Genomic DNA, 18,082 nt, shown 5'->3' on the forward strand with positions numbered 1-18,082 from the left:
TTCTTTAGAAATGTGTTCTAAACTTAAAACTCATATATCAAATGAGTTGCATATCTGATGTGATTATTTTTTAAAATAGAAGATGAATTTTATTTAGCTCAAATTTATGTCATTTGTGCATGATACTTGATATGACATTAAAGTTTTCTTTTATTGATGCTGTTGAAAATATTTGAAAATACATTGTTGAAAATATTAGACTTTTGAAAATCAAGAACATAGAGCATGGCAATTGTAGATTTAAAGAGAAAGGAACTCCCAAGGAATGAAATGCTCTCTGCTGTTACACATTCAGATTTATAAACACAGGATATACAATTCTGGAGCACATAACTGAAAGGATTGCTCTATCTAAATACAGTCGAACTTCCCTATTACGAATTCAATAAATCCAGCAAAAAAATTCGTTATAGAGAAATTTCGTTATACAGAGAATATCTTTTTTATTAGAAATTGTTATTTAATTAGAAAATGAAAATGAATCTACATTTATTTTTAATGTATTTTATTTCAAAAACACTTATTAAAATTACGTTTACACAATTTTTGCCGGTAAGTATCACAAATTAAAAAAAAATCTGTAATTTTCATTTGCACAGTACAATTAAAAAACGTCTGATTCTCAGAGAAAACCTCACATTTGTTCAGAGCATTAAAAACATTATCAGGAACATTTTCACAAAACTGCAGACCCATACGAACCATTTTAAAAGCGTTAATCATTTCTTCACGAGTTGGCTTTTCTACGGTTGTTCTGATGTGTCTTCAGCGTCATCGTTAATTTCTTCGTGATCATGGTTGCGTCTAACACTGTTCAGCAGTATTTCATCTTCATTTGAATGTTCTGTTGTAGTCAGATCTTGATCTACATAAACATAACTATCCAGTGTTATTTCATTTTCGATGTTTCCGGACGATTCTAATAATGTTCAAAAGTTTTTCAGTTGTGAAGGGGGCAGTTCATCTTGTTCGTCTAGTTGTTGTTCAACTTCTGTATTCAATGCAATTCCCGCTTTCGAAAAACAATTTTGAATAGTGTATTCAGTGACATCGTTTGTCTAAACTTTTGCCAGTTCAGAGATGCAATCTCTAAGGTTAATTGTAACCTCCAAGTTTCTATTTTCTGATAACACATTGACAATCTTCATTATTATTCTCTTTCGATAATGAAATTTAAAATTTTTAATAATGCCTTGGTCCATTGGCTGGAGTTTTGACGTCACGTTTAGTGGTAAAAACAACAACTTCACACTTTTAAGTTTGGCAGAAATACTGGCAGGATGTGCCGGACAGTTATCAGTTACCAACACGATTTTCCTTTTTTTCTTTTGTTATATGCTTGTTTAGATTTAATATCCAGTCTTCAAAGATATCACTTGTCATCCATGCTTTTTTATTAAAGGTGTAGTCAACTTCCAAAGATTTTGTGCCTCTAAAACATCTTGGGTTTTTTGATTTTCCGATGACTAAAAGTCTTAATTTTTCACTTCCTGTCATATTTGCTCCAATTAGCACAGTGATTCTTTCTTTGCGTTGTTTTCTGCCAAAACATTTATCATCCTTAAAAGCAAGTGTTCTATTCGGTAAACATTTAAAGAATAAACCCATTTTGTCAGCATTAAAAACATCCTTAGGTTCATATTGTTCCAAAATCTTCTTTAAGGTATTGTAATTCCAACTGTTGCAATCTTCTTCGCTTACATTAACACTTTCTCCACAAATAACCTTTTCCACAATTCTGTGGCGCTTCTTAAATTTATCTAGCCACCAAGTGCTCGCATTAAATTCTGTATGTCCCAGGGACTGTGCAAATTTCAAAGCTTGTTGCTTAATTATTGGACCCGATATTGGTATATTCTTTTCATGTATCATTTGCACCCATTTTAGAACAGCTTTATCAACATCTTCGTATATACAAAACTTAATTCGCTTCTTGTATGCTCCTCCTTCAATTGTATTTAAAATTGATTCTTGATTTTTTAAAATCATAGATAAGCTGCTTGCAGGTATGCCATATTTCTCCGCATCTTTTTTCTTAAAACCCTGGTCAATATTGAAGAATCTTTACTTTATCATTAATACTTAAACACTTTCTCTTCGACATTGTTTCCGCAAATGTAAAAATTACTGGACTGTGGCTCTTGCTGTTACATATACTGCAAACTTTGCTGTGCTGGCCATATAGTGAATTGTTAGTACTGCCTACTCAATGACGTTCGCTTGCCAATTCAACAGTATCATGTGACTTTTCCTATCAATCACTTTGAAGAAATATACGACTTTCATTCATATATACACGAAAGAAAATTTATGGTTGATGTATGTTACTTTTCAGAAAAGAAAAAAAAAATAAAAAATACAAGAGCATATAGCCCATGTGATTGATGACAAATTGTTCTAAAAGAATGAAATTAAAAAAATAAATAAATAAAAAAAATTCATGAAAACCATCTACTGGGAATCCAGTTAGATGAGAATGGACATATCATATAATGATTGAGAGGAAGGTCACATGGTACGGTTGAGGTGATAAGCAAATGTCACTCAGTAGGTGTTACTAAAAACCGACTATAGTAGCATTCTATGTATTGCCGCCGCAGCACAATAAAAGCTTACCACAGCGAATTTCGTTTTCCCCCGAGCCAACCTCAATTTATAAATCTACCCTATTTATTGTAAAGTTTATGACACATTTTAAGAAAACCCATTTGGTTTTATAACTGTAACAAAAATTAAACAAAGACCCTCCTACAGGCATCAATGGCCACAAGTATTCACTAAAAGGATGATTAATTCCAGATGCTAATGCGCAATTTCGGAGGGAAGGAGGCCGTACATTTGAGCGGCTGTTTAGCAGTAAATGCTTGGAAATCTTCAAAAATGCTTAATAAAACAGGCCTACGTGCTCTGGATTCATAATGCGAAAATTTATTTTTATTTTGTTACACAGAGCATTAATAAAACTACAATAAATAAATTAGCTTTTGGCTGGGTGGCAGCCTTCATCGGATTAAAATACTTGAATGGCAGTTAGAATAGAGATGCACTGCCAGGATGGTGCGTGAGGCACGTGGTTAATTGTTTGTTGATGTTTGTGGCTGTGACGTATGGTGGTGACGTGGCTAGCGTTTGTCTATGGATAGAATTACTGACTCTGTGATGGGATTAACTTGACAACCACTGTTCCTGTTCAAAGCAGTGTCCGAGCATTTTATATTTAGCGATTCCAACCAGGTACGCCTCAGGTAATGGTGGGACCTGTCCACAACCACGACATTGCGGTGTGGGTCGATGTCGTGGTGGGTTGTCCAGACATGCTCGGCGATAGCTGAGTGTTCTACATCTGCCAAACGGATCGCCCTTTTATGTTCTGAGAGACGTTTCTCGAGTCGACGTCCAGTCTCTCCAAGGTAGCAGCTCGTGCAGTCACGGCAAGAGATGCGATAGACCAAACCACTCTGTAGAAGGGTGGGGACAGGTGTTTTTATGTTGGAAAGGAGAGAACGCAGTTTCTTGCCTGCTAGTTGGATGCACTTTATCCCATGCGATTTTAGGATTCTACCGATCTGCTGTGACAGGTTGGGGTAGTATGGGATGAATGCCCTCGTGGATGACTCGTCACTGTTGGCGTTGCTGTTGGTCGTCACGTTGAGTTCATAGAAAGGATCCGCACTATATCCATCTCGCAAGATCAAGTCATGGCATCGTTCGATGTCGTATCACTCTTTACCTCCATCCCAGTGGAACTTGCCATCTCTTGTGCAAAACAACTCTTGGATAATGATGGAACCCTTAGCGACAGAACTAGACTGACGGCCAATGACATTTCCGCCGCCTTCAGACTGTGCTTAACAGAGGGTGCAATCATGTTTAATGACTCGATCTACCAGCAGATACATGGCACAGCCATGGGTTCCCCTGTCAGCTCAGTCACAGCAAACATCGTGATGGAGGAATTAGAGGGACGTGCGTTTACACACGCACCAGATCACATCGCCTTTTGGTGTCGCTATGTAGACGATGTGTTCGTAGTCATCCCTAGAGACTCAGGTCAGCGACTCCTAACCCACCTCAACTCACTATCGCCCTTCATAAAATTCACGATTGAGCTGGAGTCGAACAACTCTATACCATACCTAGATACACTTGTCCGGCGCGAAGACACATGCTTGAAGACGACAGTTTATCATAAGCCTATGTATGCTGGCCAATTTACCAACTTCCAGTCAGCAAACGCACGGGGCCACCTCCTCTCAACTGCCCGAACCTTGCTAACTCGCGCCTGGACACACTCCAGCTCCGCAGATGAAAGATGCAAAGAGATCACCAGAGTCAAAGTAGACCTTACGAGGTGTGGCTACCCCATCGATGTCCTTGACAGGTGTGATCTACAAGCACGCGACGTCACGACCAACAGCAACGCCAACAGTGACGAGTCATCCACGAGGGCATTCATCCCATACTACCCCAACCTGTCACAGCAGATTGGTAGAATCCTAAAATCGCATGGGATAAAGTGCATCCAACTCCCAGGCAAGAAACTGCGTTCTCTCCTTTCCAACATAAAAAACACCTGTCCCCACCCTTCTACAGAGTGGTTTGGTCTATCGCATCTCTTGCCGTGACTGCACGAGCTGCTACCTTGGAGAGACTGGACGTCGACTCGAGAAACGTCTCTCAGAACATAAAAGGGCGATCCGTTTGGCAGATGTAGAACACTCAGCTATCGCCGAGCATGTCTGGACAACCCACCAGGACATCGACCCACACCGCAATGTCGTGGTTGTGGACAGGTCCCACCATTACCTGAGGCGTACCTGGTTGGAATCGCTAAATATAAAATGCTCGGACACTGCTTTGAACAGGAACAGTGGTTGTCAAGTTAATCCCATCACAGAGTCAGTAATTCTATCCATAGACAAACGCTGGTCACGTCACCACCATACGTCACAGCCACAAACATCAACAAACAATTAAACACGTGCCTCACGCACCATCCTGGCAGTGCATCTCTATTCCAACTGCCATTCAAGTATTTTAATCCAATGAAGGCTGCCACCCAGCCGAAAGCTAATTTATTTATTGTAGTTTTATTAATGCTCTGTGTAACAAAATAAAAATAAATTTTCACTTCAAAAATGCTTTTACTAATTTTTTTTTAAAAATTCGTCACTTCGCTATATGGGGTTAATTTTACATGTAATTTTGTTTCAAGGTGCAATGTTTTGCGAAAAAAATTGTAATATAGAGAAATTCGTTACATAGAAGTTCGTAATAGAGAAGTTCCACTGTATGTATATAGTTTTTTGATGAAATTTAAATATTTTATTAGCTGCTTGTGACAATTATATCTTCTTCTATTAATATGGATGCTGACATAACATCTCATCATCAATATAGTTTTCATGCTCGTGTGCTCAATCCAGATTCAGTGATCCAGGACTTCTCAGGAATCAGAATTGAGTTTCCTGCAACCATTTAGGGGCAATGCCAGAGCTCTCTTATATTTCTTGCCTGAGCTGAGACACTGATTCATTCTGTATATCAGAGAAGCATATCTTAAAGATTTTTCTAGAAAGGAGATGCTGACTTCGGCTATTCCTAGATTTTTGGCCACAAAGCACAGTCCTAAGTAAGCAGCTTTACATTTTGCCAAATAAAATTATGTTATTGAGTCAAGAAGTTGATCCCTTTGATGTGGACAATGAATTTGGTCAGAGACTAATATATTGCATCTTCATGTTAAGCACCACAGAAGAAATTAGGGTTGCCATTTTAAAAGAGAAAGTCTTAAAACTGCCCCAGGAGAGGTTAGAGAAATAGAAGGGTTAGTAAGCACCACTGCAGATATTGCTCCACTTCAGACACAAAAGGACTTATTAAATTATACCATTCAGCAAGTGAAGCTAAACACTGAAAAGCAGAAAGCTTAGGTGGATTGGAATAAGAGAATGTCTGCTTAGATGCAATCTATGCAGGCCATGCAGTAATGGCTATTATTCTCTATGTTATAACAACGTTTTCAGTGCACAAGAGAATGCTCAGCCTGCTCAAGCCAACTTAGCTAAAATCTCCAATGGTGCTCAGCTCAAACAGAGGAAACCTCTCACCTGTTTCTCTTGCAACCAGGTGGGAAATTATTCACACACTGTCCTTTCACTAGAAAAAATGCTGAGCAGAACAGGTTCACATGTAAAGGCAAGGATGTGTTATCAGGTAGTGACCAAAGCATGGAAAATAAAGTTAGATAAAATGAAAAGAAAATGAGAGAGAGTTAGATTAACAAAAATGTGATTTCCCTCTTTTTGAGTTAATTTTATAGACCAAAATAGTTAAATTTATAGTTTTATTTCCTTTAATACACTAATGGGATATACATGCACCTTCCTGTTTGATGTATCCTGGCTTGGATGCATCAAAACAGTAAATAACATATTGTCTGTTGCTACTACTTGCATATACAAGATAGCCAATAAGGCTTATTGGCTATCTTGTATATATTTCTTTAAAAATAAAAATACAGTAATAAAAAATTAATTTTTTATTACAAGATAGCCAATAAGGCTTATTTTTCAGTAGAAGCATTGGTAGCAATCCAATGTTGTAGAAGCATTTTCAGTAGAAGCATTGGTAGCAATCCAAATCTACAATTGTGGCAGCACATAATTTAAATTTAGAAAATCAAACTTTTTCATCCATTTGACTCACCTTTGTATATGAAGCTTCATAAACAATGGCACACCCGTAAAAAATGATTGGGTGAAGGTAAAGAAAGCCAACACAAGAACCACAGGAAACGTCGGCTAACTTATGCAGAAAATTAGTTTCCTGATATTGCATTCTAGTGCTGCTTGCTCGGTAAACAGACAGTAAGTGTTATTGGTGTGGAGCAGGTTGAGAACGATATATTGATTAACAGGTAGGTGTGGCAAACGATGTGCTGACTGGTGCATGAACACAACAGACGATAACTTCGGTTTAGTATTCCTTGCCCTAATCTCAGAAGCACTAATGGTCACTTGCCCCAATTGCACATGCCCTAATGAATGCTTTCCATAATGGTGAAAAAAGGTCAGGTTACCCCCATTTGAATTCCATGGGAGCTTCAACCCCTCCTGAAGAGGAGGGGTAACCTGAACTTTTTTCTTTAAAATCATGGGTGGACTAGCACATAAATTGTTTATTAACAAAATATTAATTTTTTATTACTGTATTTTTAAAGACACTAGTGTGGATACACACATATCATAATGTTGTTGTTGTTATTATTTGGTTTTTAGGAGCATTAGTAACTAAGACCATATTGCTCTGGGGATATGCGGCGGTCATTCCCTGACCTTTCCGCATCCTCCGTATTTGGTGGTGACGGGCTCAAACACCCCAGTCTAATCAAGAAGTGTGTGCTACGCACTGCTGCTCCTGCCCATGGAGGCACCATATCATAATGTCAATCAACACCTCAATAGCTATTCACACTATATATATACATATTACATATGCACAACACACACACACACACACACACACACACACACACACACACACACACACACACACACACACACACACACACACACACACACACACACACACACACACCCACCCCGGGTGGGTAAAGTGCCTGCCTAGCAACCCAAAGGTCGCGGGTTCGAATCCCGCCTCGGGCTTGGATCAAAGTACTGCAAAAACCTTCGGAGGTGCATTATGGCCACAGAAGCCGATGCGCCAACAACTACCAAATAAAAAAAAAAAACACACACACAAAAAGAATCTTTCTTTATTTTCCTATTATTTCCTAACCTTTAAGGTTAGGTCACGAAATAAAGGAAACCTTTTATATTATTTCCCAACCCACCATTTAAGGTCAGGTTATGAAATAAAATGACAAAATAAAGAAATCTTTTCCTTTTTTCGTAACCAAACCTACAGAGCAGTGTCGAGGGTGAGGCAAATGAGGCTCCTGCCTCAGACTAAAAGTTGAAAATGGACGCCAAAAGAAAGATTAAATAATTGCCAATGTTGCCATGATTAACAATAGGGTAAATTTTAGTACCTTGCCTCGGGTACTAAAATGGCTCAGCACGGCCCTGCAAACCTAAATGAATAATATAGCAAGAACTCCAAAAATCTGCTTTTAATAATGAGAAAAAAACATAACAAAGGACAAAAATTAACATAACGGAACTTTTTCAGAAAAAAAAAATATATATATATGAATACAAATCATACAGTTGGGCCTCAATAGCTATTTGCAATTTGAGTAATAATATTCTGAAAAGAATCTTCATGGTTTTTCCCATAAATCTGATGATACATATATTCTTTTTTTTTTTTTTTTTTTTATGAGAACCCCAAACACGAGAGGTTAGAACCTATAGTACTTAGTACCGTGCTTGGGTTGGAGGTTCAGAAGACGAAAGAAGATATTTGTTGATATTGGACTTGAACTTCTGTAGATTGTAATTTTCAGGAAATACGTATGAAGGAAGGTTGTTCCAGAAAACGGCAGTTGAATGAATATGTGAGGAAGATGAAAAGTTGGTTCTGTGGGTTTGAAGTTGGACAGTAAATGGATGTTGGCTGGTGGCGGCACATGTTCGGACTGTTTTGAAAGAGAGAGCGGGAATTATAGAAGCCAATTCAGAAGAACAGTGCCCATGGAAGTATCTGTAGAAGAGGCATGCAGCAGAAACAGTGCGTCTATGAGAAAGCGAGTAGAGAGACTCTGTTAGAGATGAATCATTAATTAACCTAACTGCCCTCTTCTGAATGGAATCAAGAAGCCTGAGAGAGGTTTTGGGGGCACCACCCCAGATGTGGGAACAATATTCCATGGCAGGGCGGTTTATACAGAGTGAGCAGCTGTTTGGAAGAAAAGTAATGCCGAGAGCGAAAGAGAAAACCAAGTTTTTTTAGATGCAGAGGAAGCAATATTTGTAATGTGCTTGTGCCAAGAGAGATTAGAAGTCAGGGTAATCCCCAAAAGAGATATATCATTTTGCCTAGAAATCGGAGTATCACTAAAGATAAGCATAGGAGCAGAAGAATCCTTTTTGCGAGATATAAGACAAGATTGAGTTTTAGAAGGGTTGAAATCAACTAAGTTGTCTTTGCCCCACTGGAGAATTACCTGAAGATCGGCATTTAAGGAATTGGCAGCAGATTTTCGAGAACTTGAAGCTGATTGAGCTGGACAAGGTTTCTTTAATGGAAAGTTGAATGCAATGTGCTATCATCGGCAAAACTATGGATAGGATTTCCAGTCAATGGAAGAAGGTCATTGATATACAAGAGGAAAAGAGTGGGGGAAAGAACTGAACCTTGGGGGACACCGGCATTAGTGGAGAAGTTAGAAGACAGAGAGCCATCTACCATCACCCTCAGCGAGTGATCAGAGAGAAAACTGGATAACCAATTACTAAAAACAGTTGGCAAACCATAAGATGGAAGCTTGTTTAGAAGACCTTTATGCCAAACACGATCAAAAGCCTTTGAGATGTCAAGAGCAACTACTTGTGTTTCACCGAACCTTTCCATTGAATTAGTCCATAAATGGGTAACATAAGCCAGAATATCACCAGTGGATCGACACTGACGGAATCCATACTGACGATCATTGATCAGACGGAAGGTTTCTAGGTAGTTTAAGAGTTGGCGGTTAATTGATTTCTCCATTACTTTAGAAAGAGTAGAAGTAATTGCAATGGGACGATAATTGGATGGGAGGGATTTGTCACCCTTTTTAGGAACTGGCTGGATATGAGCAAATTTCCAAACAGAAGGAAAAACACCTTTGGAATAAGAAAGTGAAAAAAGGCGGCAAAGAATAGGAGTAAGTTCAGGAGCACAGGTTTTGAGAACAAGTGGAGAAATACCGTCGGGACCTGGAGCTTTCTTAGCATCAAGATTCGTCAAAATCCTTCTGATATCCTTTTGACGGAAGACTACAGGAGGCATTGAATGGAGCGTGTTAGGAATGGTGGGAGGTGTTTTACCAAGATCATTAATACATGAGCTCGAAGAAAAATGGGATGCTAGCAGGTCAACTTTATCCTTGGCTGAAGTGACAACAGAACCATCTGGTTTGGACAGAGGTGGGAAAAGAGATGGGCAAAAGTTGCAGCCAATAGCTTTGGCAAGAGACCAGAATGCTCGGCTACCATTAGGGCAAGAAGCAAGTTTCCTACTCTTAGCCTGTTCAAACTCTAGTTTGGACTGATTAATAACTGCTTTACAATTGTTGCGAGCTTTGGTGTAGGCAGAAAATGAAACTGAAGAATTAGAAACAAGCCAATTACGATATGCAACATTCTTCTCTTGGACAGCCTTAGCACATTTATTGGAAAACCAAGGTTTAGATAAAGGACGAGATTTTAAAGTGGAGTGTGGGATAAAGGATTCCATTCCTGCAAGAATAATTTCACTGACACGATCTGAGCAAACGTTGATATCAGAAGTTTTGAAACAGTAATCAGACCAAGGAAAAGAAGAAAAGAAGTCTCGCAGGTCATCCCATTTTGCATTCTTGTAATGCCAAACAATACGAGGTTGGGAATAGCCATGAGATAAAGGTTCCATCGGAGAAGAGACAATCACCAAGTTGTGATCTGAAGTGCCTAAAGGACCTCTCACTTCAACCTTATACTTAGAAGGGTTGTTTGTGAGAAAAAGATCAAGCGTATTGGCTGTATGATTAGGATTGTCCGGTATTCTTGTAGGTAAATGAACAATCTGTGCTAGGTCATTAGTAATTGCAAAAGCCTTAATTGCTCAGCATCTCAACCTGCTGGGTCGGTGTGACTAGAAAACGGAAGCAAGCTGGAGTTGTGAACGTTAAAATCACCAAGGAAAATTACCTCACTGTTAGGAAAGTTGGACTGGAGAAAGTCAAGTTGCAAAGAGAGGAAGTCAAAGAGCTCCAAGTGATTAGTGGAGTTGGGAGAACGGTAGAGACAACAGATGAATTTTACACAATGAGGTAGAGAGATATTAAGCCAGAGAAGATCAAAGAGAGGAGATTCCAAATTGCCAAGTCTCTGACAGGGAATATCAGAACGGACATATGCACAAGTACCACCTTTGAGGCGAAAGGAATCATACAGCAAATAATTTGGACATCTAAGATGAGCAGTAGTTGAATCAACTGATAACTGAGATTCAGTCAGAAAAAGTACATGGGGTTTGGAAGACTGCAAGTGGAAATGGATATCGTTGAGATTGGAATTGAGACCACGTATATTTGTGAAATGAATTAGGAAGTCCTTGGGAGGTTTAGATCTTTTCGCAGATAAGCTTGCTCTATTATTTTGACAATTCATGGTGTATTCAATAGTAAGAAAAAGTGGGTGGGACATGCTGTATGAAGTAATGAAATTTTTGGATATGGCGTACATGTGGTAAGAATATACCCAAATCCTTGACATAACGTGGCCTCGACAATGCTCCCCATATACACACTACTCGGACTCCCTCCAGTCACTATCTGGCAGAGTAGAGGTAGCAAGATTATACACTAGCTGATCCAGAAGCCTCCTAGAGAGTTACCAATAGGTTTGGTCCGGTGTACTATCTAGCGGCCGGCCTGCGAACACCGTTTTAGAGCTGTACCCTCGAAATGTAAGGAATATTGGATCTCGCCACGACATTCATCATAACCTCAAAAATCATCAATCATACTGCATGATGGAAGAGATAGGGAAGGGTTGGCCGGAACTTAGCTCTAGAGACTAAACATGGGTTCCACCACTTCAAGCCTCCAATAAGCAAAGTGGTGGTATTTCACCGGTTGATAAGAGTCATCTACCACCTAGTACTGCCTGGTAACATAGAGGGGCGGCGTTCCTTCATGTGGTGTGGGCGCCACACCTCGACCCCTGCTTAAGTTGGTTCACACCTGGGTGGTCACCCACCATGTACTTGTGCATGAAGGTTATACCCAGGATTACTAACAGTCCCACCATCGTGAAGGTGCAAGCAGAGGATTTGGCTGTCATAGACCGTCCGGACTACGCCGAAATTGGGTCCACTTGACTTGAGTATCACCCGAATATCAGTTCCATCAGCGTTTTAGACTCCCAGGTAGCAAGAACAGCTTGTCTGGCATATCTGAGAGAATGTCTGTGACAACCTCAAGGACCGAATGAAATATTGAATTTCATTCAATATTTCATTCATGTGACCCGTCAACTTATCTTTACAGCTGCCATGTAGTCTTTTAGTCACACTTTTTAGTCTCTTCCACTGGGCTTCGCTGTTATTCATATGTGTTCCTGTATGTGGATCTACAAAATGTTCCTTGCGTTTCATTGTTAAATGTTTGTAATTTTTTTTTCCTAAGGCCATAATATGCCTATATCTACACCATTCATCTGTTATGATGGTAGTATTTTTCTTCACTGCTTTTCTAATAATGCGTAAAAGAGTTTTTGCTTTCCGATTTTTTATGAATTTCATGAAGACGAATTTGATTCTCTTTCAAATACTCCAAGCACACATTTCTTCTTAGCAGTTAAATTTCGTCCTCTGTGATGTTTTAGTTTTACCAATACAGTTTTGTCTGCTTCTACAGTTTTCCCCAATCCACCCAACTTAATGGATTTTTTTTAGCAACTGCAATTCACAAATATCTCTTAGTTTCTTATAAAACTTAATTGCCGTTACTTTCAAAATTTCCAGATGGAATGCTGTCACAGTTACTGGCATGCACATTGACCAAAAGTATATAATATACATTATCTTTTTTAATGGAAGTTTTGTATTTTCCATAAAACTGTTTTAATAAAGAAACTCGCACAGAATATTTTTTACAATACCAAAACTTTCCACGACTCTGTTCGTGATTCAATTAATTTAAAACAGTACAATTTTGGTCTTATTAATTTAGTTTTCATCAAAATATCAAGCAATGTTTTATTTTTCTTACAAATTTCTTCCATCTTTAAAAGACTCATTGCTACTATTACCTGTTTACCATTCATTACAAAACTAATTATGCACCATTCTTTACTCACAAATACACATCATAATGTGAACCAATGACTACACAGTAGCTTGTCGTCTGTCACACCCACCACCAATCATTTCATTGTTTGCCACGCCTGCCTGTCAATCAATATATCGTTCTTGACTTCTGCTCCAGAGCGATAACACCTACTGTCTGTTTAAGGAGTGAGCAGTGCCATATCGGGAAACTAATTTTCCGGATAAGTTAGTCAACGTTTCCAGTAGGTCTCGTGTTGGCTTTCTTTACCTTAGCCAATGATTGATAAGTGATCAGAAACCTAAATAGGTTTAGTTATTAAAAGACTGTATACATTTGTACTTGCCTACTTAAACAATACTACCTAGTTCAAATGAGGCATCATTGAATTATATATTGCAAAACAGTTAAAATGAAAATGACATAACATAAAACCAAATACAAAGCTAATCAAAATATAAAACCATAAATAAATTTAAAAACAGGAAAGAATACCAACATGTAATCACATATTTAAAAACACAACATTTCAAGGTTAATGAAGCTTTTCAATCTTGCATTTTGGAAATGACATAGGGAAATATAAAGGAAGAACACAGAGTATATAATATCATTAGTAAATAATACACAGGGTGTCTCAAAAATACACGGCATAACTTCAGGAATGAGTTCCTCATATGTAGACAATAATAATATTTTATATCAACATAGTTCTGGAAATGCTTGGTTCCCGATTTATTAACCGGAATGTCTTATCTCCCGCAGGTGATTTCCTTCATCACAAGGTACTGACAGAACCTGGTTGTTTTCCATTCCAACCATGTACTCAAATCAGGAGCAAGTGGATATGCACTATGGTTTGGCGGACAGCAATGCTCTGGAGGCTCGTCATTTGTACCACAAAAGGTTTCCAGAACAAAGATGTCCAGACAGGAAAATGTTTGAAGGTATCCATTGCCGCCTTTGTGAACATGGGACCTTTACTCCTCGTGTTCCTGGTCGGTGGATAGGTAGAGGTGGACCAACTGCCTGACCTCCACACTTACCTGATTTAAACCCACTAGATTTCTTTTTGTGGGGCCATTTAAAGTCAATGGTGTATTCGACTCTGGTAGCTGATGTAGAAACTCTCCACAATCGAATTGTGGCAGGTTGTGAGACAATACGAAACATGCCAGGAATTTGGCATCGTCTTCACGAGTCTATGAGACGTCGATGTGAGACCTGTATTCAGGCAGAAGGTGGACATTTTGAACAATTACTATAAGGTGATGTGAACAGTTAAGTGTCATAGACAGACCTTCAAAACTCGGAAACCAAGCATTTCTGGAACTATGTTGATATAAAATATTTTTACTGTCTACATATGAGGAACTCATTCCTGAAGTTATGCCATGTATTTTTGAGACACTCTGTATATACAGAGTATATAATATCATTTTCAAGAGGAATGGAAGCAGAAAAGAATTTTTCAAGTTGTAAAATATCATTTTAAGAAATGGGAAGAAGGAAATAAAGCTAATTATCCAGAGCAGTTGATATCTGATGTGTGAGTGAGAGAGACTCACAACTATAATAATGATTCTAATTTGCAATATCAGTCAGTACAATGCAAGGTAGTGGTAAAACAGCAAATAAAAAACTACTTGTATATATATTTTTAATAATACATACCTTTGGCCAATTCCTCTACTGTTGGTTTAACAGGTTCATCTTTTTTTGCTCGAACTTGTTGATCTGATTGAGAAATATGTTCTGGTTTATTGGCTCCTGTTTTTGATCCATTATTCTGATTATTAGTTTGTTTTAAACAGGAATTATGAAGAATTCTATTACTTGAATGGTAAGCACCAATGAAAGAAAATGCAACATGTTTATCTGCAGAGAAATAAAAAAAAATTAACTTCTGAAAATTCTAAAAATCCTTTTATTATCTAGGTATTAGTTATCTAAGGAAATTGGTTATCTAGGTGAATAATTTATTCATTCTCCGTAAATTAACAGAAAGCATTATCATTAAGCCTAAATTATTAGAAATGCAATAAAACCTAAATTAACTTTGATGTTCAAACAAATAGCACAGAGAAGATCACCTATTACATTTCCTGTGAGCCCGGTTTTCCTCATGTCTGCTGACTCACCTTTATAATCTAATCTTTCAAACATAGATTCGAACAACATCAAATATATCTCTGGGAGATGTATTTGATATCTTCATGAATTTAAAAAACCAGAATACAAACTATCAACAGAAATCCATGTTCCTTGATTATGTTTACAATAAAAATACTCAATCTGGTTTAAGGTCAACATAAAAATAGAAATATAACTTTAAGCAAAATACAAAGGAAGATGACACAAAACAAGAAAGAGCAGTGATTAAATATCAGTAAGGCCAAAAGATACAAGCAAAGGTACAATGCATAAGACAGGCTTATGCTGCATCCACACACAAAAAAAACTTGTCTATAAAAACTACGTACATTACTCTTTCTACTTTAAATTTTGCAAGACTGTGAATGAACACTGTGACTAAAGATGAACTTCTGAAGGTCAACGCTATTAGTTATACCTGCAGTTTCTTGCACCATAGGTGAAATTATTGATACTGAAATTAGAGAAGACTGTTTATTAGAAAAACTTGAGTCCAGAGGTAAGTAAGGCTCCTATATTTGATGGCACATACCTGATAATTTTGAGAAAGACAGTTTGAAAGTGAATCGAACCACTGATGTTAATTATGAGGGCATCATTGGCTCAGTAGAGATTCCTTTGGATAGGAGAAGTGCCAAGATATCGCCAATACATAAAGGCAGTTCTAAGAATGAAGTCAGTAACAACAGACTTGTTAGTCTGGTTTCACTGGTGGGGAAAATCTTAGTGGCAATGATTAAGAGTGCAATCCAGGGACATTTAGATAGAAACTGCATTTTGGAGGACACACCCACAACATAGTTTTGTTAAGGAATAATCATGTTTAATTAACCTGGTAAGCTATTTTGACACAGTTACTAATGAGCTAGACGTAGAAAATAATTTCAACATGGTTTATTTGGATTTTAGCAAAGCATCTGTCGTAGTTCCTCGTGAGAGGTTAACTGTATAAGCTGGAATATGTTGGGATCATTGGAAAAATTCTAAAATGGACTTCAGGGTAGAAGGCAGAGGATTTTGATTAATTGGTTATTCTTCAGATTGCATAAAGTCATTAAATGGTTATTCTTCAGATTGCATAAAGTCAGAAGTGGGGTCCCCCAAGTATCTGTTCTTGGACCTCTGTTTTTTATGAATTTCATAAATAGCATTGATGAAGGGATAAAAGGATTGATATCAAAATTTGCAGACAATGTAAAGAATGGGTGAGTCGTTAATGATCATTGCCAAGCAGTGCTCCTTCACAATGACTTGAACAGGCTTCAGGAATGGTCAGAAAAGTGGCAGCTCTGTTCTAATGCAGAAAAATGCAAGGCCTTATACTTGGGGAATAGCAACAGCAAAATAACTTATACACTTGGTGAAGATGAATTAAAACCAATAGAGGAAGAAATGGATTTGAGAGTCACAATATGGGCAGATGTGAAGTTTTCAAAGCAGTGTAAACAGGTGACTAGGACAGCCAATGGTGTTCTATCAATGATTTATTGAGCAATATTCTGTAGAGAAATAGAGGTCATAGTCCCACTGTATAAGACAATTGTAAGACTGCATTTGGAATACTGTGTCCAAATATAGAGACCTCATCTGAAAAAAGACATGGAGTTTCTTGAAAGGGTTCAAAGATGGATGACTAACATGGTGAGATCAGTAAAAGAGCAACAATACAAGGAAAGCCTTCAATTATGTAAGCTTGACAACCAGGCACCTTAGAGGGGACCTAATTTTATAAGGCTCTGAAAGGGGTTAGTAAAATGAATGAAGTCAGAATTTTCACTCTTATAAGTAATTCCAGAACTAGGGGCCAGAAATAATTACAGGGAAAGAGGTTTAGACTAGACTGCAGGAAGTTTTCTTTCAGCCAGAGAGTTGCTGATTACTGGAACAAGTTGCCTCTGCAGAGAGTTGAGGCTGACAGTTTGAAGAAATTCAAATGTCAACTGGACAGTTACCTATGTGGGGAGAGAAGCACATAATTTGTATTTTCTTATCTGCTTCTTTTTTTTTTTTTTTTTTAAATAAGGATTTCAAAATCCTTAAAATTGAGTCCCATCCTGAACAGAATTAAACAGTTATGTAATATCATTTATAAATGTTCTTCATTCTGTTCTCGAGAAACCCAAAACAAACCACCAGTATGAGAGAGACCTAGGATAATAATTACTGAGAAATTTATTACTGGCATTATTATACCTCCATTCCCCTCCCCCATAACAACCATAAATCCAATGTGGGATTCCCCTGGCTGTGAGAGAGAGAGAGAGCGAGAGAGAGAGAGAGATCCCCTCTCAGTGGAAATATAATCACTGACTTCATTTCACAGAGAGGATGCATCCCAAATCAGATATTTAACAACTCAATGTTGACCTTCCTTTTACAATTGTCAAAGAGCTGGGATATCACAGAGTCATTCAGGGTTGATTTAATCTAACGACTAATTTCTAATAATTAACTTTTTTTCAATTCTGTTCATCTTTAATTAGTATATATATTTATGTAACTCCTTTCTCCTTAAGTGCGACAGCCTTACTAGTTACCACTTAAAGGTTTTAAGAAAATTAATGTCTTCAGGTGACAATTATATTTGTCTTGCACAGAAGATGACTGTGCCATACAAATAAAATAAAAGCATTAAACTGTGCTTTTCTTGTGCAATAAACATACACATAACAAAGATAACATTCAGTCCATTATATATATCCATGTCTTCATTATGATTCCCAGCCATGGTGTTCTTTCTGCAGAATATGAAGGGGGGGGAGTTAGGTTCTGTTGACTTCTGCAAGGGATTTATCTAGTTGGCTATCATCACAATCTTGGGACCAGGAATAAATTAACTTTTTTTTATGTAACTTTCCCATTTTCCTTTTGCCACTACCCTTAATCTCAAAGTTATGGTGTAGCAGTTGAAACAAATTAAAAGAATTCCACACATTGATTTTTTGGCAA

At 37.8% G+C, this 18,082-nt stretch overlaps 1 protein-coding gene across 1 annotated transcript in view; it reads right to left on the minus strand.

Annotated features, from left to right (window-relative positions):
• ZnT49B (solute carrier family 30 member 9) overlaps positions 1–18,082 on the minus strand; it is a 168,165-nt gene that overhangs the window by 140,376 nt on the left and 9,707 nt on the right. The window contains exon 3 of the mRNA XM_090379907.1: positions 14,654–14,857. Within this exon, the coding sequence (XP_090236033.1) occupies positions 14,654–14,857 (204 nt within the window). The remainder of the gene's footprint in view (positions 1–14,653; positions 14,858–18,082) is intronic.

Source organism: Mastigoproctus giganteus, chromosome 8, assembly GCF_048544385.1.
Source record: "Mastigoproctus giganteus isolate SK-2022 chromosome 8, ASM4854438v1, whole genome shotgun sequence".
Taxonomy (NCBI): domain Eukaryota; kingdom Metazoa; phylum Arthropoda; class Arachnida; order Uropygi; family Thelyphonidae; genus Mastigoproctus; species Mastigoproctus giganteus.